The 22,258-nt window shown below is 37.1% G+C and overlaps 1 protein-coding gene across 6 annotated transcripts in view; it reads left to right on the top strand.

Moving 5' to 3' along the window:
- Positions 1-22,258, top strand: part of LRBA (LPS responsive beige-like anchor protein) — a 766,566-nt gene that overhangs the window by 442,747 nt on the left and 301,561 nt on the right. Inside the window, exon 1 of one of the 6 annotated variants that reach the window (XM_064267560.1) lies at positions 959-8,720. The exons of the other annotated variants lie outside the window; for them this stretch is intronic. Within the exon in view, the coding sequence (XP_064123630.1) occupies positions 8,715-8,720 (6 nt within the window). The 5' untranslated portion in view covers positions 959-8,714. Of the gene's footprint in view, positions 1-958; positions 8,721-22,258 lie in introns of those variants that run through there. 6 annotated transcript variants of the gene reach the window in all.

Here is a 22,258-nt window from a genome sequence, read left to right as displayed (position 1 = left end):
TAGGATCAGTCTTCAGTGGCGAGGAGTTGGGAAGAACAGTCGTAAGTAAGCGTACGCGAAACTCTGGGACTGAGAGTTTAAGGCAATTTCTCCGGAATGACTGGGATTTGGGGCGGATGCGGTCTCCAGCCTTCTTGCGGGAAGCAGCCTGTGTCCCGGAACACTTGGCGGCTGAAGGATCGAGAGGAGTCGCGGCGCCTTTGGGATGGGCGCTGGTGGGAAGCCAGGACCCTGTCGGTAACCCGGTTATTCCCCGCACGGTAACACCCTCGCCCTGGGAAGTATCACTGGGCAGGAGGGGCACTTGGTGCAGGAAGTTGTCTGGCCCGCCCGGAGAGGGTCCGCGGCAGTCTCTGCAGAGGGCAGTTACTGGGCGGAGACTGATGGCGGGGCTAGAGGGTGCGGCGCTTTCCTTCCCTGCCCCTCGAGGCGGCTGCTTCTCTCTTGCCTCTGGCCGGGCGTGGACGGGAGCGGCCCACGATCCTGCTGGGAGTGAGTGTTTGCAAACAGCCCCGGGGTGACGGGCAGTTGTCCGTTCTCAGGCCTCTCGCGGGGCGCCGCCGGCCCCGGGTCCTCTGAAAGGCTCGGGGCGCCCTCTGCCCGCGCCCTCCTTTCTCTGGCTGGGCGGCCCGGGCCACGCGGGTCTTCGCGCCATCCCTCGCCGGACACCCCAGCCCTGCTCTGATCCAGGCTCTGTTAAGCACCACCGAGTTTCCTCGCCCACTTATCCCCGCGTTTCTACACTTTTCCATACAGAGACTGAGCAATGATAAAACGTTCCAAATGTTTTGATTTAAAAACAATTCATTACCAATTTACCCTGTCTAAGGTAGATGCTCTAGTAAATAATAAATCAGTTAAACAAAGGCGACTTTAATTTATTGCCCTGCTACTAATTAGAAACATCATTCGAACAATAAACTTAAACACTTCCAGCAATAATGCACCCTCTTGCTGGTCCCCCCACCCTCTCCCCCCATCTCCAGCTCCCTACTCCCTAGCTGCCTGTGCTGCGAGAGCTGCTTCAGCTGTGTGTTTGCGGATCCGCTCTTCCTCTGGCTGAATAATTGAAGGGGGAAACGGTATCTGAGGAGGCTGTAATTGAAGAGCCCCTGTCACCTCTGCTTTTATGTATGTTAGTGTAGAAGTCCATCAGCAGCTCCTTGATGGTGTATTAAAATGAAGTGGCAGCCCCTTCTGCAGAAGATACCGTATTCTATTAAAGGAGACCAAGTGAGAGGGAGAGAAACTCTAGAGGCTAAAAGCCACTTGAAGTCTTCAGACCGATTGATCTGTATTCTCTTGTTATAATCCGTCTCATCATACTTGAGTTAATGAGGCAAAGGAGGGGGAGCGAAATCTGATGGTCCTTGACAAATTCATTAGGGAGGCTGCAGGACATTTTATTTGACTGTTAAACATCTTGTTTGTTTGGTTTAGGCAGTGCCAACATCAGCATGCTTCTGCCCAGAGCTATGGTGTTGGGCTAGCTACAGTTCCTGCAAGGAGAAGGAGGACGCTAAGGGTGTGAATGGGTTTTTTTTGTTTTGGATTGCTTGTAGTCAGAACCTGCAGACTTCTCTAGGCTGTACCATCACCATCATTACACTAGGAACATTTTATGAGGATGTAGATAATACCAAGATGGGCATGCTTTTGGTAACTATAAACTAAAGTATGTGTATCTTTAAAACTTCAGTCTGAAAATTCCAATCATTTAAAAAAATTGAATCAAATTATAGCAGTTACTGTATTAGTTGTTACAATTAGTTTTAGTTTTTTGAAATGTAACTGTTTAAGGTCCAGAGAAGTAGCCAGATTACAAATAATATCCTGTTTTTGCTTGCTTATGATTAAATCAACTGGTAATTATCAATTGACTATTCTCTTTAGTGAAACATTTATTGAGTACAGAAACTTGGAAATGAAAAAAAATTAGCTACTTAAACAAATATGATAATCCCAAAAGGCAATTGGCATATTTTAATTTCAGGGCCAATTATACCAGGTACTTTATAAATAGTGCAAAAATAAGGTGATAGGTTGAGGGAGAATATATTTTACAAACCAGAAAATACTTCCAATTAAAGAACAATAGGCAAATAAGCTAAAATGCTAACTTTATAATTTTTTATTCTAAGATAATATAGTACTTGATTTTCTCAAAATTCTCATGAAAAGAAGTAAACGATCCAATTGCATAGACACTTCGGTTATGTATTTCCTCAGCAATTGACTTAAACAGTCTCAGCTGAAGTGCTTTGAGAAGCAAACCCTGTCTTCCATTTATAGGACAACAGTATGGGAGGAAAAAGAAAAAGTAATGCCCTTTGCCTGCCATTTTTGTACATTCCTGCCCTGCTGATGAAGCTTGAACTGCTGTAGGGAATGTATGGATTTGAAAAGAAATGACTCAGTAGTTCATGTTGTGTTTCTCAGAAGCAAAACCAAACTAATGGCTGAAGTCAGTGCTTCTGTACATCTGACAGTTATAATCCTGTTTACATTTCCAGAACATACAGAATTCTTAAACTGTTTTATTTTTTGTTGATCTTTCCTCAGAAATGTGTGTATGGAGTTACAACTTGGTGCATTCTCTATTTTATCAGATCACCGAGACTTATTTTATTATCTGTAGAAATAGTATATAGTATTTCAGTAATCTTTACTAAAGAGTACACACATTTTAGATTATATGATTTTGTTTTCCAGGAAAAGTCTTTAAAAAATAATCAGATTATTTATTGACTTAATATTCTTTGAAGCATTTATGCTTTAGAAAACAAAGGACCACATGTTTACCTGTACTTATTTTATTCTCTAACTTTGAAGCACTTATGTGGTTGCTAAATCTTTATCTACATAATCATTTGACATGTTTATAAAGATGTTTGATTCCTAAGAAAATTCATCATGTTAGGTCAGTGAAAGGTCAGAATGTAAATGGGGAAATAAAACATTATTAAAATCTCTGACTTTAAAAACTATTCCAGTAAAAACGAAAAGTAAATAACAGGTACAATTTGTTAGTGTGTAGTTGATGAAATTTTATTGAAGCAATTATATCAAAATATCTGTAAGAAGCTTTAACAAAAATAGTGGTGAGATTATACTATCCAAATTAAAAGTCAAAGTAAAATTATATTTCATTCTCTTGTCAAGTGATCTAATTTTACAAAACTCTGAAGTATCATAGAGACTGTTTCTAAGCTATTGGTACTTAGTTCACTTTAGTGTCTGTCAATTTAAATGGTCAAACATAGTGCTGAAACAAAAGTTTTTTTCCGTCTCACAAGATAGTTTTTTTTTTTTAAATCTTGTAATCTCTTGATTTGTAACCCAAGGGTATTGTTCTTTTTGAACAGTTTGAATTTAAGATAATGTTCTGTCAGGTAAAAGCAATAGCTTCAGCTTTGCATGTGGTAAGTGTATCAAACTGTACTGAAAGAGAACTTTTTTATGTACTTTTGACTGGTATTGTTTTGTGGGGGCCGTGTAAGTTTGTTTAGATTATCTTGGATAAAATATATGATTATCGATGTTTCCACCTATTAGGCTATTATTAAAGCATAAAAGTCTAATTGTAAAATTTTGGTAGGATGAGAAAAGTGAGAGTATGAAATATGTTAGGTTTTTTCCAAGTTGAATAACGACTGTATATATGAATACTTTATAAACTATACACAATTTGATCTCACCAGATTGTACAACGATAGAGTACAGTACTTGTACTCAGAAACATTAAGTGGCTTTTAACCTGACTGAAAAGTAAATATTGTGTTATTGAGCTAGGATATGAAATTTTAAGAAAACCAAAGTTAATTCAGTGTTTTTTTTTCAGAAGGTGTTTTCATCGAGTCTGTGACAGTCTCACTTACGTTGCTGTATGTCTTTCGGGCTTACCAAGAAGTCATTTAGCTTTATCTGATTTTAAATATACACATTTTTTATTTGTAGCAATTAGATTGTTTCCATATATAGTTAAACAGTTTTCTGGAAATTTAGAGCAAATGAAATTCTTTTTCTTTTAATAATTTGGACATATAAATGTACTTTGAGGTAAATATTAAATTTTACCTCCCAACACACTTTGGCTTCCGTAACTCAGTATAATCCTCAACAGATGAAAGGGTATTTTTAGTACATTCAATTCTTAACTATTTAAGGAATGATTATATAATTTGTGGATTATTGTTTGAGGCTCTTTCTTATAAATAGAGACCCAAATTTTACTGATCTTTAATTTTCCAGAAGATGTACAGGAAAATCAGTATTAGTCAATATTGAATTTGATGCTAAAGAAAATCAAAAGCTAATTTTATGATTTAGAGAAGGTGTTAGAGTCTTTGTTTATGAAGATAATACTGTTGACCCACATTATGCAGGATCTGTTTCTTGGGGTTTTAGAGCCACTCATGTTTCCACTTGCCCTTGCGATCAGTGCTAGACATTTATGAAACAGATGACTGAGATTAGGGACATAGATGATACCAGTGCGACACAGTGTTGAAGTTAACTGGTTGGTTCATTTGGAGTCTAAACTGTGACCTTGTCTTAGTAATTCACTGAGCTCCATGTTCTAAACTACCAGTGAACTGAGCTGTACTTTGTTCAAAGTCTAAGGCTTAGCATTATGTTCTATATTTCTTTCAGATTATATGAGACTTTTTTGTTTAAAATTATCAGGAAAGTGTATCATATTGGGTATATTTTGGTATACTTTATGCAAACTAACCATTTTAAATCTTAGTTTATTTTAAAATACATTGGGCCTACAGCACTCTATATTATTGTTGTTAGTAGTAATTTGGCATCAATCTCCTAAAATTACAGGGAATTTTAAATAGACTTAGTGTTATTTTTAATGGAAATGTTAAAAATCTAGCCTATTTCTTCCTTCAATCCTTGTGACTTAGAGTAAAAGTGATGCACAGAGAAGTTTCTCTGATTCCTTGTAGCGAATCAGAGGGCAGCAAAAAAAAAAAAAAAAAAAATCCTTTACTGGCTCCAATCTATGTATAGAAGACATCTGTGTAGTATAATTGAAATAATATTTGATGATCTAAGGAATGGAAACTTTAACCATCTGAAATAAAGCTAGGATATAAAACAGCTGTCTTGGCCTATGGCTATCAAGGTTCTGCCAGTCTGTTTCTTTTCTGAATTTTCTCTATCTTCCCTTATTATCTTTGGATCCTAAAGAGTCATTCTCTTATTTTCTGACTAGTTTTGTCTGTAGACAAAATCTGGGTTAGTAGGTTTAAATCAGCCTAGATAGAGTGGAAGATCTTTGATCTACGGCTATGACTGTTTCCAAATGATTTGCTTGCTGGGACTAGACACTGTCCATGCCCTTTCACTTTGCTATCAGATAGGTATATACAAAGGACCAGAAAGGCTACCAGATGCATAATTAATCATCATATTAGATCAGTAAAAGGTTTCAACCATACTTAATTAGGTCCTCTATTTCTAATAGTTATTTGTTCTACCTTGGTTTATTGGTCCAGCTCTCTGTATAACATGTCTAATCTTTTCTGCAAATTAGTAAAAAACCTTCTATAAATTGTAGCGTCACTTGAATGATGCAAACCTCTGCATTTTTAAGAAATGTAAGATTGTTGTTGTCACACAGCTTAGGTGATTAGATAAAATAAAAGAGGGCAGTATGAGAGTGTCAGAAGAGCATCAGTCTAGAGAACAAAAAGCCCTGTATTTGTCTCCCGGCGAGGCTACAGACTGTGTCGGTGACCTTGATCCAGTCATATCGCTGCCCACTGTTTTCTCATTTGAAAATGAGGGGTTTGAACAAGATGATCTCTTCTTTTATAGGTAGAAAAGTCTATAATTTTCTACCATTAACATGATCCAAGTTGTTGATATCTTTATTAGTTTGTTTCAAATCAGAAGTCTTTCTGGGGAAGTTTAGACATTTGATGCTTCTCTAAGGTAGGTGGGACTGGGTAAGGTAGGTGGGACTGGGTAAGGTAGGTGTATGAGTATTTTAACATGAAAAAAATCATAGAAAAGAGTAACTGACAGATGGGTGTAGTCTATATTCTAGATTTAAGGGACAAATTTATAAATTATAGATTGGAGCTAGTTGTGAGACAGATCAAGTAGCAACTTGGAAGAAATTCTAAAAATATGCTAATGATTGCTTAATAGGAGTTGAATCATAATGTGAAATCGAAACAGGTCTTTGCAACACTCTTCTTGTATATTTAGAAGAATAATATGTTTAAAGATGTGCAAGAGATTAGCAGGTGTGTTTTTTTCTGAAATGTTAAATAAGCTCTCACTGTTTCTGACATTTTCATTAAGATTGGATGTTCTGTAAATATTAGCTCTTGAAGCCAAAGGAAGTTCAAGTTTACTATAAACTTTTTAAAAAACAGAGTCAACTTTCTCCTTAGAGAGGAAACATTGCTATAAGCAGTTATAATATTACCATGTTCATATTGTGTTAAAAGATAGATCTTAAGCAGGGAAATGATTCTCAAAACATGAGTCACTGAAGAAAGGACAGTTTTGTACTACTTTCTCATACTTTTCACTTGTTTTCACCAGGAGATCTGACAAGCATAAAAGTGTTAACATCTTTTATTTTACAGATGTTCTTAGTTTTCCCTCAAACTGTAAAAGATGCTGTATCAGAGTACCATGGTAGGAAATAATTTCAACACCTCCTCTCACTTACGTGATAACTTATTATTTGTGCTAAGCTTATGGATATTTTTTGAGGGAGGGAAGGTGAAGCAAGGAAAAATAACGTATTGAGATCTAATTGTTCTCATTTGTAGATACAAGTCAGTCAATCTGCTGTATTTTAAATTCCCTCCAAAATAGTTTTAAATCTGATAGTTGGGTTATTTTTACTTCTCTGTTCATTGCAAGTCCCTCATTAACGCAAGGCAGTACCAGGTGACCACCGAGAGAGTTGTTTGATGGACACTGTGAGTTTGCGAAGTGCAAACCTGAAAGACTGAGAGATGAGAAATGCATTGCTATTTGTGAATTTATGTTTTATCTCACTTCACTTGAAAATTTATGAGTAGCATGGCTTAAGGGTGCTGGAGTTGTGTGTTCCAGGGCTTGCCCCTACTGATAACACCCTTGTTGGCGTGAAAGTGCAATGCAAATTATGACAGTTACAACCTTCTGTTTTGTTTAACCTGTCAGTAGATTTCCTGGCTCAGTGCTGAGGGCAATGGTGTGTTCAGCTAGTCCATATTCACCTAAACTTAAAAGGTCAGGTTTCTACAGGCAAGCCTAGTCAAAGCCTAATTGATGAGGAGGGCAGGGAGACAGAATTTACTGTTCTGTTGGCTAGTTTCATATCGTTAGGTTGTCCTGAAAGCATCAGGCAGTCACAGCCCCTTTCATGTAAGTGCTGACCCTAGACAGGAGCTGACAATCAAAGGAGGCAGCCACAGGAACCAGTGCAAGTAGGCTATTGATTTTTCAGTTAGGTCTAAGTAGTTTGTAGTATGGGTAATGGGTGACAGAAGCAGGTATGTCATTATCAATGAGCTCCAGAACAGTAGCGACAACCCAGCCTCATATTTCCTTCAGCACTGACAGTACGCATCCAGAGGCGGTCAATAAATCGCCCAGCCTTTAACTGACAAGTGACTTGGAGGCTCAGGTTGAGAGGTGGAAGTTATAGAGCCAAACTTCTTTACTTGAACATGTACTAGGTCTTGCAGTGGGGTCAGTAATTATATTGTAACTTTTGGAAGTTTTGTTTTGGAAAAGTCTTTGCAACTTTGAAAATCAGAATATACTTATAAGCTTTTGAGAACTTAAGAAGCCGATTTCCTTAGTTAAGAAATAAAGTTAGAAACAAGCCAGTCGTTTGTAAGCATTCTCTGCGAGGCTATTAAGCTCGGTTATCATGGAATAGTTTTGCTTTTATGTTGTACCAGCTTCTTTTTTAAGCAAAGATATCCCATTTGAAAGTTCAGCTGTTAGAAATTGCTTTTCAAAATCCATTTTACTTCTTAACCTCTTAAATATTTTAACTGCAGACCAACTTTTACTTAAAACTTGAACCATTTGTAAATATGATGTATTAGCCACTAAGCAGTTGCTATTTGACCTTCAAATCCATTTTATATTACTTTTCACAATAAAATAGTCAGAAGGAACATTTCATGATTAAAGTTTGATGAATTATGGTTGCTTCTGAATTTGAAAAGAAATGAGACTGATTATTTTGAAAGTATTTCATATGAATATTTACATTTAAAGATAGATACGATTTATGTTCACTTAAACACAGAAAGTGTGAAGATTTTGCCTTAAAACTACACATGTTGTAAAAGGAATATTAAATAGAGTTATTTTAAATTTAAACCAATCTTTTTTGTTTTTTACAATATGTCAGTAATATAAAGACACGATAATATTTATAAGTAGAAGTAGGAGTTTGGGCTGTACTGGGATCCTTGCAAACTATCACATGCTTACGTTTAAAAAAGAAACCTTTAAACAAATTGAAATAGAACAGGAAAGTAAATGTCTTTAAAACTTCCTTAAACAGGCTCTCGCCACAGTGTCTTGCTTCGCGCGATGATGGCGCACAGAACCAGAGTGTAAGTGAGGTTGTGGCATCGTCTCTGCGGAGTGCTGTGCATGGCCGCGTGAATCATTCCATTTGTCCAATGCAATTAGAAATTCTTTTTTTTCTCTCTTAGTTACAGAATGGCACAATGAAGGTATGGCTGCTGAAATACTGAAATAGGTTTTTAAAATTTGCAGTGATGTGTCTGTGTGAATACTCACTTTTTTTTTTTTTTAAAAAAAAATACAAATTCACAGTGTAGTGGAAGAAGGCTACTCTTGAAGTGTTGTTGTCTCCAGTTTAAAGAAGCTTTGGGGTTGTGTAATTAATGTATGAGGGGAAATCTTATTCAGATCTTTAGAATTAGGCACTTTTTGTGACTTACTGAGTCTTAAAGCAGGATTCGTTTTAGATGAATCCTTTTTCCTCTATTAATTGTTCACCTAATCTGTGTTTTTCTTTTGGCTTAGGTAAAATATTTAGCTGAGTATCTTGGACTCTTTTATCATTAGCTGTATTATAGGTACAGCTTATTTTGCTGCATTTGCAATCTTTGCTGGATACTGTGTTTTTTTCAAGAATGAAAAAAAATAAGCTGCAGAAAGGGGGACAGATTAAATTTTCATGAAAGAAAATCCTAATCAGCAGTGACAGTGTAAGAGGAAGGTGACTGCCACTTGGTCGTTGTGGAGAGGCACTTAGATTTGGTGTCAGTGCTTCTGTTAATGATGACTAATGTCTTTCTTGGAGCAAGTGCACGCTCAGACAGACTGCTGCAGCCCAGAGAGAGGACTCAGCCACGGCAGCCTCGGCAGAGACAGTCGGCGCCCTGAAACAAAGACTGGTAAAGACAATCAGCGTGGCAGCCTGTTATAAGGAAAAATGCAAATGCACTTCTAAGGCATTTAATTTACAACTTTGAAACTATCTTATGTCCAGTATTAAGAGAGATTATTTTTAAATTAAAATGTAAAAAAAAAAAAAAATCAAGGAATGTTAATAAGATGTGCTCCCTGTTTTGCTCCTTACAGGAATAGGTACGTATATTGCCCACTGCGCAGAATCGCAGGTGTTAAGAAAGTTTTAAAAAGAGACAAACTTGCAGCAGGCTTTTTCACACCACATTGCAGTATTCTGAATAAATGCTTTGTAGTTACAAAAAGAGAATGAATGGCTCAAAAGGCCTTTTTAGATCTTTTAATCTTAAATATGTTGCTTACAAAAAGAAGATGACATGTGTTATTTCTCCAGCTTTCCCCCAAGTGTAAGACCTTTCAGGAGGGCATTTGCAATGCTTGTCATATTTTTTCATATATGTCTTATTGGCCTGACATGTCTCGAGAACCATGAGAACACAGATGTCATTGCATTCAGACAACACTAATTACTCTGGGATTTTTGCAGCCTCAGTGCCTGCATGTAACTGTCGATTATGATTGTTCATGCAGCCTGCAGTGGGGACACTTTGGACATGAAAATAGTGAGACACAAAAATAGTGAGACAGGCCTTTTAGTCCCCCATTGTTCTCCAGAAGAACTTAGAAGAAAAATTTCCTGACACATCAATTTCATTCAGTGTCTTACATTTTAACCATGTTTTGGCAGCATTTTCCTTCCTGGAGTAAGTGTGTTATGCTTTAGAGTTCAGTGAAATCTATTATCCATCTGTTCTTTAACCTTCTTCAACAATCCTCTATTACTTTTGTCTTCGAGCTTCATGGGAAATTTCTTTATGTAGCTTATAGTTTGAGATAAACACTAATTGTGGTATGAGTCTCTTGAAAGTGACAGTGCAAAACAATAAATATGTATGACGTGTTCTTCTGGTGTGCAATTTAATGTTTAATGAGAAACTGCTGCAAATATGGTTAGTCTCAATTTAGATAAGTGCAGTCATCTTCTGCTTTTAACACAGGTCAGTTCTTTTCTTTGTTTAATTTTCTCTGCAACATTCTGGATTTCAGTTGGTGATTCATGGTGTTTAGGTGCTTTTGAAATATCAGAGGTCAAATGGTGGTCAGATCCGGGCCCTCACTGTTAAATGTGAAGACCAAATACATGTTTTGATAAAAAGCATAATCTGTGTTAATCACCAATTGGAAAATAGCTCCAATAATGTAACTTCATATGCTGATGAAGCAGAAATTGAAGCAGCTTGATCGAAGATGTATGATGGGATAAAAGTGCAGTCTCTGCTGTACAGTTATAGTAATTATGACTAATGAACCGTCCCGTCTGGATGAAATGCCATGCCCACAGGGACTGTGTCCAATCAGTTGTGACGTATGCAAGCTGAACAGACCATGGGTGGAGTTCCTGATTCTGTGTCACAAGAAGTAGACTCTTTCTTATCAATATCACTTTTATTAGGGCAATGTAAAGTCATTGGAAGTTATTGAAATTTTGTTAAATATAGAATGTAATTATTAAAAAAAAAAAGTAAATTTATTTAAAAATAAAAGCAGGTTCATTGTGACCTATGCTTCACCTCTGCTTTCTTAAATACTTCTAGGTGACTGTCCGGACAGTTCTGTGACTTCCTACCTGTCCCTGTATTGTGCTACTTTTGAACACTCCCTCTATTTAGAGCTATTGTTTACTTTTGTCAGGATGTATTGTTCACTAATCAGATATTGGAGAGATGCTGTAATAGCGTGTATGAGGCATTTATTGTGTGCCAGGCTTTACCTATAATAACTCCTAAGTCCTCACAACAACCCTTTGGAAGCAGGCACTGTATGTTACCATCAGTCTATAGATGGGGAAACTGAGGTGTGGGAAGATTGAGTAACTTGTCTAAGGTTTCCAGTTTTCATAAATCTTGAAATGCTTTGTTGAGGTTAGTTGTATTTGTTAGGCCCAGATCTACCTCTAAATTGTCCTTTCTTTCCCTTTTTCCTACCAGGGTTAATTGTTTACTGTAGTTTTCTGACATCTGACAAAATTGCTTTGATATTTTAAAACTAAGGGCTCATGTCCAGGTCTAGAGTAGTAGTATTCTGCCTCTTCTTATGTTCAGGTCCCTAAACTCCCTCATTCAATATACTTTAAGTGGCCAGAGTTTTCAGGATGGAGTTTCAGAACGCATGCTTTTGATATATATCTGAAATGTAAAAAAAAGTGCAAATATGCAATCTTGAAAGTGTAAAATTCTTTAAGTTGTAATGAGAAAGCAACCTAGTCATTTAGAAGAAAATGAAATAGTGCTGGTAAAATAAACTTGCCTAGTTTTATTCTGGGATTATCTACAAAAAAGTTTTTCTCATCAAACCAGGTATAGTCATCATCTGAGTATCCTGTTATTCCCAGAACCTTACACTACCTGTTAGGTAGTAGGCATTCAGTAAATATTTGTGGGAGGAAGGAGGGAGGAAAGGAAGGAAAGAAGGGAAACTGTTGAGTGATTCAGTGATGTCATGAGTCCATCAAATACATGCTTATATTCCAGTTCCGTGGCAGGTTTTTACTTCGAGGAATAGAATAAACCAGGCTGCCACTAATTGTCACTATTGTTTAAAATCCTTAAAACCCTAACTAGTCCACTTCGTTTTTCACAGACCCTCAATCTAAAGCCCTTGTGTTTCCAGGCTAGCTTTCTTGCATCTGCTGTGAAATGCCCAACAGAGAGCTCACCTTGATTTGAACTAATATTCCAGGTATTTTTTTTTTCAATCTCAGTTAATACCTACGGGGGGAGGGCATCATCCCTGTACTCCTCTCCTTCTAATACTAATTAGAAGAGTTACTGGGAGGCAGGTATCATCTTACTTACTCTGGTAGTACTCTATGACTAGGTACGGTGTACATGTTCAACAAATATTTGTAGATTAATAAATTTAGTACCCTCGTCTTTACAGTAAATTTTTTTTTCCTGTCACCAGAGTCAACTTTTTCAATGTGAGGTTTCTGAAGTTTCCAGAAAGCCTTTAAAACTCCATTGAAGAGAGATAACAAGAATAACACATCGTTTATTGAGTTGTTATTCTGTACCAGGCACTTTGCTAAGCACTTTAACTGCCTTAATCCTCTCAACAAATCTATGATGAGTTATATTTCATGGTTGTACCTATATATATAGAAACTGAGGCAGTGAGAGATTAAATAACTTGGTTCATGCAGTCCGTAGCTAAGAAGTAGTAACGCATGAATTGCAGAGAGATCGACAGTTTATTTTAAAGCTATCAAATTTTTATTGGTGTATGTCAATGCTATTCTATTTTCTACCACATTTAAATGTTTAGGCATAGCCAATTCATTTCCTCATTCCTGGACTGGTTATGTCCTATGTTTGCTTAATAGTGACATGATCAGATAACACAGAGGGATCCAGAGATAATCTGGCTCATGTGTTGTTGTTGTTTGTTTTAATTCATGGAGGAAAAAGTGACAGTTACCAGTATCATCATTTTAGGTAAGTTTTTAGGAAAGGGTTGCAGTAAAAACCACATTAGGTAATACAGTTAGGAAATTTCCAAAGTGGTATATAATAAATCATAGGAAAAATCTTGAAATTTAAATCTGACTTTAAAGTGATTGATAGTTATAACCATGGTTGTTTGTAGAAGATGGAAGTGGAGTTAATAAACTGCTGCATATTTTATATTTAGGAAACATTGTGGCTTATAATGAGTCTTTATTTAGAACTGAAACCACGGTGCTATCAAAGAGGAAGCAGTTTGCCAAGTATAGCAAGTTCTCAGAAGTAAACTGGCATCAATTTCAATTTCTATTTAGATTTCAACTTTTCCGTGGAAGTTTTTAAAAAAAAAATTGTTGTGTTTCAGATAAAAGTTGGAGCCCTAGTGGCACAGTGGCTAAGAGCTTGGCTGCTAACCAAAACAAAAGGTCAGCAGTTCACATCCACCAGCCACTCCTTGGAAACCCTGTGGTGTAGTTCTACTCTGTCCTGTAGGGTTGCTGTGAGTCAGAATCAACTTGACAGCAGTGAGTTTGGTGTTTTGGTTTTTGGTTTAGGTGAAAGTTTACAGTGCAAATTAGTTTCTTATTGAAGAATTTGTACACAAATTGTTTTGTGACATTGGTTGCGATCCCTGCAATATGTCAGCACTCTCCCCCTTTAGCTTTACACCCCAGGTTCCCCCTGTCCATTTATCCAGTTTTTCTGCCCCTTTCTGCCTTCGTGTCTTTGTTTTTGAGCAGGTGTTACCTGTGTGGTCTTGTATAGTTGACTGAACTACGAAGCGCTTTCCTCACGTGCGTGATCATTTTATAGGCCTGTCTAATGTTTGACTGAGACGTGGACTTCAGGAGTGGCTTCAGTTCTGAGTTAGCAGGGTGTCTGGGGCCATAGTCTCCAGGGTTCCTCCAGTTTCTGTCAGACCAGTAAATCTGGTCTTTATTTGTGAATTTGAATTTTGTTCCACGTTTTTATCCTGCTCTGTCTGGGACCTTCTATTGTGATCCCTGTCAGAGCTGTTCCGTGGAAGTTGATAACGTTCGATTGCATGAATGCTGCAGTACTGTTTGTGTATTTTTAAGTCATACCTGTGTTTTGATTGCAAATATTTAGTCACTCAAGCTCTTGCTCACTCATTAAAGGTGAATTCATATTTAGGTAAACATTTTGTCATGGTCAGTATTATTTGTGTTACTAAGAACATTTTAGTCTGAAGTCAGTATCAGTTATTGATCTTCCTTTAACTTTTAAGATTAAAATTATAGGCAGTCCCAATTGATGAGCAACTCATACTTGCCCTTTAATATTATGTAAATTTACCCTCACTTTGAACCAACCCCTACTCAAAACAAATTCTTTATTCCAGTCACCTTTACTTGCTTACAAGTGCAGCTTTTAAATCACTGAAAAGGTTTAGAACCTTTTCTTGCACTAAAGTAAGGCTTAGTAAGAACTGTATGCACCTGTTCCGACTTCTAGAAATTCTTGAAGACATAGTTAGGAATGAATCTCTTTCATAACCCAGGGACTGTACTTTATAACTTTTCCTAAATAGTTCAATTAGATATCTTTAGTTGGAACAAAATCCAGCAGGATCACAAAATGGCAACTTGTTATTTTGAAATCAGTCTTTGTTTAATATTGAGCTTTATTAAATTTTACTGATTCATGAATAATACCTTTGAGTCAGGTATAACTCAGACATTATGACAATTTTCAGAGGTCACTGACATGCCATATTCTTTCTTTCCAAGTATGTTATAGGGGCGTTGAACTGGTAGATTTAGGTAGTGGAACATTAGTTATCTCTAAAATATTTCAAAGTAATTTTAAATAAAAAAACAACAGTATCTCTGTACTATGATTTTACATATATTAAACTTACATTAATGAAGAAAGATTTGAGAATGAGCAAAATATAGAAACAGTTGAATTAAAGTATACAAATAGTGGTTAAATTTGGGGGGCTTTAATTTCCTTTATTGTGTTTTAATATTTGCTCAGTAAATTTAAATATTTGTGCATATGTAAATTAGTAGATGTGTTTCAAACTGTAGTATGTATTTAATAATCCTTCACCATATCTTAGGGATTGAATTATGTTGTTGGTTGTTGGTTGCTGTCCACTTGATTCCGACTCATGATGACCCCGTGTGTGTCAGAGTAGTATTGCTCCCTGGGGTTTTATGGATTGAATTGTGCCCCCCCAAAATTTATGTTGATGTCCTAACCTTTGGTACATGTGAAGGTGACCTTGTTTGGAAATAGGGTCTTTGAAGATGCTATCAGTTAATAGGAGGTCATACCAGAGTAGGATGGGTCTTAATCCAATTTGAGTGCTGTCTTGTAAAAGTGGAGAAGAGACACAGAGAGACATACAGAGGAAAGATGGCCATGTGACCAGAGAGTTATGCCACACCTGCAAACCAAGAAATTCCGGTGGCTACCAGAAGTTGGGAGAGACAAGACAGGATGTTTCCCTAGAGCCTCTGAAAGAACATGGCCCCAGCGATGCCCTGAATTCAGGCTACTAGCTTCCAGAACTGAGAGACAGTAAGTTTTTGTTCTTAAAATTTACCTACTTGTGGTACTTTGTTAAGAAAGCCCTATAAAACAAATTAAAAAAAAAAAAAAAAAAGTTTGTTGTCCTGGAGTTACTTCTGACTTCTGTGGACCCTGTGAGTGTCAGAGTAGAGCTGTGCTCTGTAGAGTTTTCATTGGCCATTGTTTCAGAAGCACATCACCAGACGTTTCTTCTGAGGTTCCTCTGGGTGGACTCGAACCTCCAGACTTTTGGTTAGCAGTAACAAATGTTAACCATTTGTACCACCCAGTCAACCAGTACATCATGTTTTTATAAGTCTTTTATATATTAAAAAAAGAAGCCAGGATTCTATTATATACAGCCATGGAAATTGTCAACTAGAATTACCATTGGTTATCATATTAAATCTCTATCTAACCATAGTGCATATGTTACCAATCTACAGTGTTGTGTGTGATCAATATAAAACATAGATTTTGAAGAGTCTGATACTGTATTATTTCAGCCTTATCATTGAAATGCTAATATTAAGTCTTACTGTTGCTAGATTTCAAAGGTCAGAGTATCTAGGCGTATGTAAAAAATTGCCACAAGGTTAAAAAAAAGATCACTTCAAAACAAACTGAATTCTGGGCAGCAAGGAAACAAGAATGCATAAGACCTAACTTTAGTCATCTACTGCTTCTCAGCTTAGTAATGTTCATAGTGTTAAGATATTTGAAGGCCCTTAATGTCTTGAATGCAGGTTAAATTTTACAGAAATATTTTGTGGATTAAATGTATATTATTATCTGCTCAGGCATTGCATGTGACTTGACTCTGCTTAGTTCTCTCTGCTTCTTATAACTTTCACACTAGCAAGGTAAGAGCTTATTTTTTCCTCTGTCGTTTACACATTTACTGAGAGCATACAGGGCAGGGGATGCAGGGTGTCCCTATGTGTAGAGAAAACGACTGTGTACTTACAGTGCCATTTATGCCACCTGCCTCTAGCAGTGAGAGAATATGTGTAACTGTGCTACCATTACCGCTGCTACTCTACTATACGATAAAGCAGGTACAGGTATCCTTCTACAGAAAAATCTCAGGTTCAGATTGCAAAAAGGGGGAGAGATATCCTTGGAAAACAACCAATGAATACTCAGCAACAATGTAAAGAGCTGAGATGAGCAGAATATTATATGCTGATTGATAGATTTGCAGACAAGGAAAAAATGCATTGACTAGCTTTGTGCATTTAAATCCAGCCTTTATGCAAGTGTTAGGAGATACTGAGTAAGCAAAAATGACAGGAAAGAATTAAAGGTAAGATTAAGGGGGAAAGAGAAGAGTATAGATTGGGAGATAGCAAATGACGTTAAGGGTAATGAGAGAGGGGCCATTCAAAGTGAATGAAAGGTGTAGTGGATAGGAGGTAGGTAGAACATCTCTATTGTCACGATACCGTGTGGATAATATATATATATAATATGACATATCTTATAAGATGGAAACCCTGGTGGTATAGTGGTTAAGAGCTACAGCTGCTAACCAGAAGGTCGGCACTTCGAATTCACCAGGCGCTCCTTGGAAACCCTATGGGGCAGTTCTGCTCTGTCCTGTAGGGTCGCTATGAGTCAGAATTGACTTGACGGCAACAGGTTTTTGTTTTTTTTTTTAGTATTGTATGACTTAGATGTTGGATTCTCCTATGTACGTGCTTGGAGGCTGGGGTAGGTAGGTTGTTGCTCAGTACAGTAATTGATTCCCATAATGATTCCTTTCTGTTTTCAAGATTAAATTGTATGTATCATACTTTTTATAAGAGGAAAGAGAGTATGTATTAAGTTTCTTATTGCTGTTTGTTTTAGTTACCTATTGCTGCCATAACAGAAATGCCCACAAATGAATAGCTTTAAAGAACAGAAATTTATTTTCTCACAGTTCAGGCAGCTAGAAGTCTGAATTCAGGGTGTGGCTTTAGGGGGAGGTCCTTCCTTGTCTATTTCAGCTTCTCATAACTGGCAATCTTTGGAGCTCCTGGACTAGTAGATTATCTCATTGTTACATGGCATCTGTTTCACCCCTGGATGTGCCTCTGTGTCCATTTGGTTCTTTTTATAACTAAGAAACAGCAAAGAAAACCTCGTTTCCAAATAGGATCACATCCACAAGTATAGGGGCCAAGGTTTCAGTACACATGTTTGGGAGATACAATCCAATCCATAACATTCTACCTCCCCTTCATGTCTTCCTGTCTTAGTCATCTAGTGCAGCTATAACAAATACTGCAAGTGGATGGCTTTAACAAAGAGAAAATTTATTTTCTCATAGTAAAGTAGGCTAAAAGTCCAAATTCAGGGAGTCAGCTCCAGGGCAAGGCTTTTTCCCTCTGTTGACTCTGGAGGAAGGTCTTTCTCCTTATATCTTCCCCTGGACTAGGAGCTTCTCTGGGCAGTAACCCCAGGTCTAAAGGCTGTGCTCTGTTCTCAGCACTTCTTTCTTGGTGGTATGAGGTGCTCGCTCTCAGCTAGCTTCCCTTTTCTTTTATCTCCTGAGAGATAAAAGGTGGTGCAGACCATACCCCAGGGAAACTCCGTTTACATTGGATCAGGGATGTGACCTGGTAAGGGCATTACAATCCGACCCTAATCCTCTTTAACATAAAATTACAATCACAAAATGGAGGACAGCCACAGACTATTGGGAATCATGGCCTAACCAAGTTAATACACAGATTTTTGGCGGGACATAATTCAATCCATGACACTTCCCATTGAGAAAACACATTCACTCTGTCACATCTTCCCCCAGAATCTTAACCCATTCAGCAAAACTGTGGTTTTCAGGCAAACCCTGAGCATTAGCCACACTCTGGATTCTGGGCAGAGCCCCCTTAACCCTGAGTGTCAGCCCTGCATTCTATGTCCCCTGGATGGTGACCCTGCCCCCTTGGCCCTGAGTGGCTCCTTTTTCCAGCCCACCAGCAACTTCGGGTGGTAGCCCCATTCTCTTGAACTAAAGGAACAGCAGCCCCACCTTCTGAAATCAAGGTGGCAGTGACTCTACCCTTTGAAACCTGGAAACCTAGGGAGAGGTGCCTCCATCCTTTGAAACTGAGGAAGCAGCAGTGCTGGCCACTCCCTCCGCCCTCCTGTGCTCCTTCTGACATCTCTGCTGGTCCCTGAACGGCTGGGGCTGGGGATCATCGGTTCCTTTTCTTGGAAGACTGCAAATGTTCACAAGCAAGTAACTCATTGGTCGGTTTCCTGTCTGTAGGATTCCAGGAGGCCATGAGCTTTCCTTCATTTAGCCCTGTTTCTGTCCTTTTCAGTCTGAGCTGACTAGATTTCTGCTGTAGTGTTGATGAGATCCATTGGTCACAGGCCTAGTCTCTTTAGGAAAAGTTTGTGTACCTACACCCTTGGTGTCCGTTCCAGGACAAGCTCTCTCTTACTTTTTACAGTAGAATTTTCCATTTAAGTTCTGAGTTTTTTGTTTCTTTGTTTTTGCACAATTCATTTCTAAATCTCTCTCATCCCACATTTTACAGTTAGCAATGAGGAGAAGCCCCATTGCCCGTTTAAGATCTTGATTAGAAATCTACTCAGCCAAATATCCGAGTTCATCACTTACATGTTCTGCTTTCCACAAAACATTTAAATATAATTTAGACAAGTTCTTTGCTACTTTATAAAGATTGATTTTTCTTCAGTGTCCAATAAAATGTTCGCCATATCTTTTTAAAGCCTGACCAGAAGCACATTTATTGTCTACAGTTCTACAAACTTTCTGTTCATGATGATGGAAACTTTCTCTGCAGGGGTCCTCATTTCTTTCAGAGCCCTCATCACAATTGCCCTTAATGTCCATAATTCTGTCAAAGTCTCTTCAAGGCAATCTAAATTCTTCTATCCTTTACCCACTACCCAATTCTAAAGCCCTTTCCACATTTTAGGTATTTGTTAGGGTAGCAAGCCCACTCTGTAGCCCCAAATCTGTTTCAGTTACTTAGTGCTGTCGAAACACGACTGTCACATGTGGGTGGCTTTAGAGAGCAGAAATTTATTTACTCACAGTTCTGGAGGCTAAAGGTCCAAATCAGGGTATTGACTTCTTCCCTATAGTACTGGAAATGCCAAGTAACTTAGCTGTTTGGGAGTCAGGAAAAAAAAAAAAAAGGAAGAAAGAAAAAGGCTATGGGGGACCTCTGTTTAATCTGATCAAACTACCTACCCTAGCTTTCCTCCTTACCATCTCCCCCACTTTTGGCCTGACAAACCCATAGTTATAGAGCCCATGGTATCCATTTACCAAAACACATCATTTCCTTCACCCTCTCTCATGCATATAACATCTCCCTCTCCTCAGGGTATAGATCACATACATGTCATGTCATATACATTCTGACATTCGTTCAACAAATATGATGAGAACAGGATAGAACCGCAAGAAGTCAGATAAAGTTGAACTCTTGGTAAATTTTTGTAAATGTCTTATAAATAATGAACTTCTTTGTTCAAGACATAAAAATTTCCTCGTTTAAAATTAAAGAACCTTTCTAGGGATTTGGGTAAGTGTATTTGTGCATGTGTTATTTATAAGGGATATAGTTATTAGTGGGGAGACTGGTATGATGTTCTTTCTGACTTCATCATTTCTTTGGATTCTGGCACAAACAAGCACCTCTGTAGTCTGTCTTGGTAAGGGTAAGCATAACATTTAAAATATATCTATATGTTATATATATATATAACATATATATATGTTAAAACTCACTTTATGTCTTAAAATGCACTCTAATGTAGAAATTAAAAAAAAAAAGTTTGAATCATTCTTTTGCCCACAAAGTTTTATTAGTCTTTTTTAAACTGATCTGGTAGAATAGACTTATGTTTATTTCATTTGTCTGCATGTTTATTTTGTTGGCTGGTTTCATATTAAATATTTTATAACAAATGGCCCAATCTTATACAATGTCTGGGTAATCTCATAGTAGGAAGATAATGGTATAGTCCCTCAGTTAAAGAACTATTTTCCATGTAAGGTTAATTGCCTCTTGCTGAGCAGCAAGTATAGGCTTGAGATTATTTTATTTGATGCCCTAGAAACAGTAATTTATTGTGGATGAGCACTCACGTGGAAGATAATTTCTAACTCATCATAGTGTTTGGCCAACTGTTTAAAACTAAACCACTGTGTGTAGAAGCTTAGCTGAAATTACGAAGAAGCACATATGTACTTGGAATGTGATTAAATGCATTACACTTTACTATGATTTTACATATTAACTACTGAGATATTTACATGCTAACTTATCAGAAGAAAATAGTTGGATTTCTTAATTTTAATGGGCATCTGAAAGCCTCCAAACCTTCATTTTGAAGGTGTCTTAGAGTGGGAAAAATAGAACAATTTAACTGCTCCTTAAAATAGATCATGAATGCTCATACTGTTTTAAAAAATATAGTTTATGCAAAATACTTTTAACTAATTAAAGCTTATTTTTGAAAATCAAAATGTAGTGTTTAATTTTTTACCTAGATAGAATTTTAATATATTCATTCAACATGTATTTATTAAGCCCCTGCTAATATGCCTGCCATTGTGCCAGGAAGTTAGCTAAATTTGCCAAAAACTGAATCTTTGTGTATTAAAGATATCCCAAAGTAGCTTGTTTATTCTTACATTTTACACACTATGTGGTGCCTGGCATGAGGGGGCCTAAGAGTGCTGTGGATGGCCAGGACTCTCAGCTTCCGCACCTTCTTTCTCTGACTCAACCTCTTAGCCTCACCTCTAACCCTTCACTCTTAATGCTCCCAAGCATCTGAATCTGACTGGGATAGGTGCTGGCTCTCTTCTCCATCTTAACCCCAGCAGAAATCTTCTCTGCCCTAGCTTCCTTCAGCTTTAACAGTAGAGATCTGGGGCAGACAAATAGACATTCCTTAAAGTGTTGATATAAAGACAAAATGAAAACTGGCCAATTAAAACTTCACAAATTTTCCGAAGTATTAAAACGATTCTCAACCAGTACATATTACTTCTGAAATAGGTAAAAGTGGCAAAATGATCCCAAATATGATAAAATGTTGGAACAAGAGAAAAGACCTTGAAAAGAATTAGAAACCAGTATACACTGAAACATCCACATATGAAATACTAACATTTCAGTTGTGTTTGAAATAGGACAGAACCATCACATAATGTTAATTTTAAAAAATGGAATCATTCTTAAGATGCTCCTAAGAAGAACATGATCATTAAATATTCGAGAATAACAATAGTCATACTTCTTTAATATACTTAAGGAGCATGTTCTTTAAATATTTGTAATTAGTCAATAGGTAATTTTGATAATTTAGGCAAGATTTTTTTTTTTTTTGGCAGATTGACTTGGGAAGTTGGCGTGATGTTCTGTGCAAAACATTTACAATACAGTAATGAAAAAGTTATTTTCCAGTAAGCTGTGTAATCTTAGACAGTTAATTGAACTTTTTCAAGCCTTAGTTTCCTCATTTGTAAAAACCTGGTAATAGCATCTACCTCATAGTGTTGTTGAGAGAATAAAGTGAGATAATTTCTTTAAAAGCGGTGAGCATCATACCAAGCACTTAGTAAGCATTCATTCAGTAAATGTTAGCAGTTGTTATTAACTTGTAATAAGTGTTCCAAAACCAAGTAGATACTTTGTGAGAGTTTTCTTTAAATTAATTTATTTTCTTTAAAAAACAACAAATCTGTTTTC

The sequence above is a fragment of the Loxodonta africana genome, chromosome 13, assembly GCF_030014295.1.
Source record: "Loxodonta africana isolate mLoxAfr1 chromosome 13, mLoxAfr1.hap2, whole genome shotgun sequence".
Taxonomy (NCBI): domain Eukaryota; kingdom Metazoa; phylum Chordata; class Mammalia; order Proboscidea; family Elephantidae; genus Loxodonta; species Loxodonta africana.
This window is presented reverse-complemented; position numbering and strand designations above follow the sequence as displayed.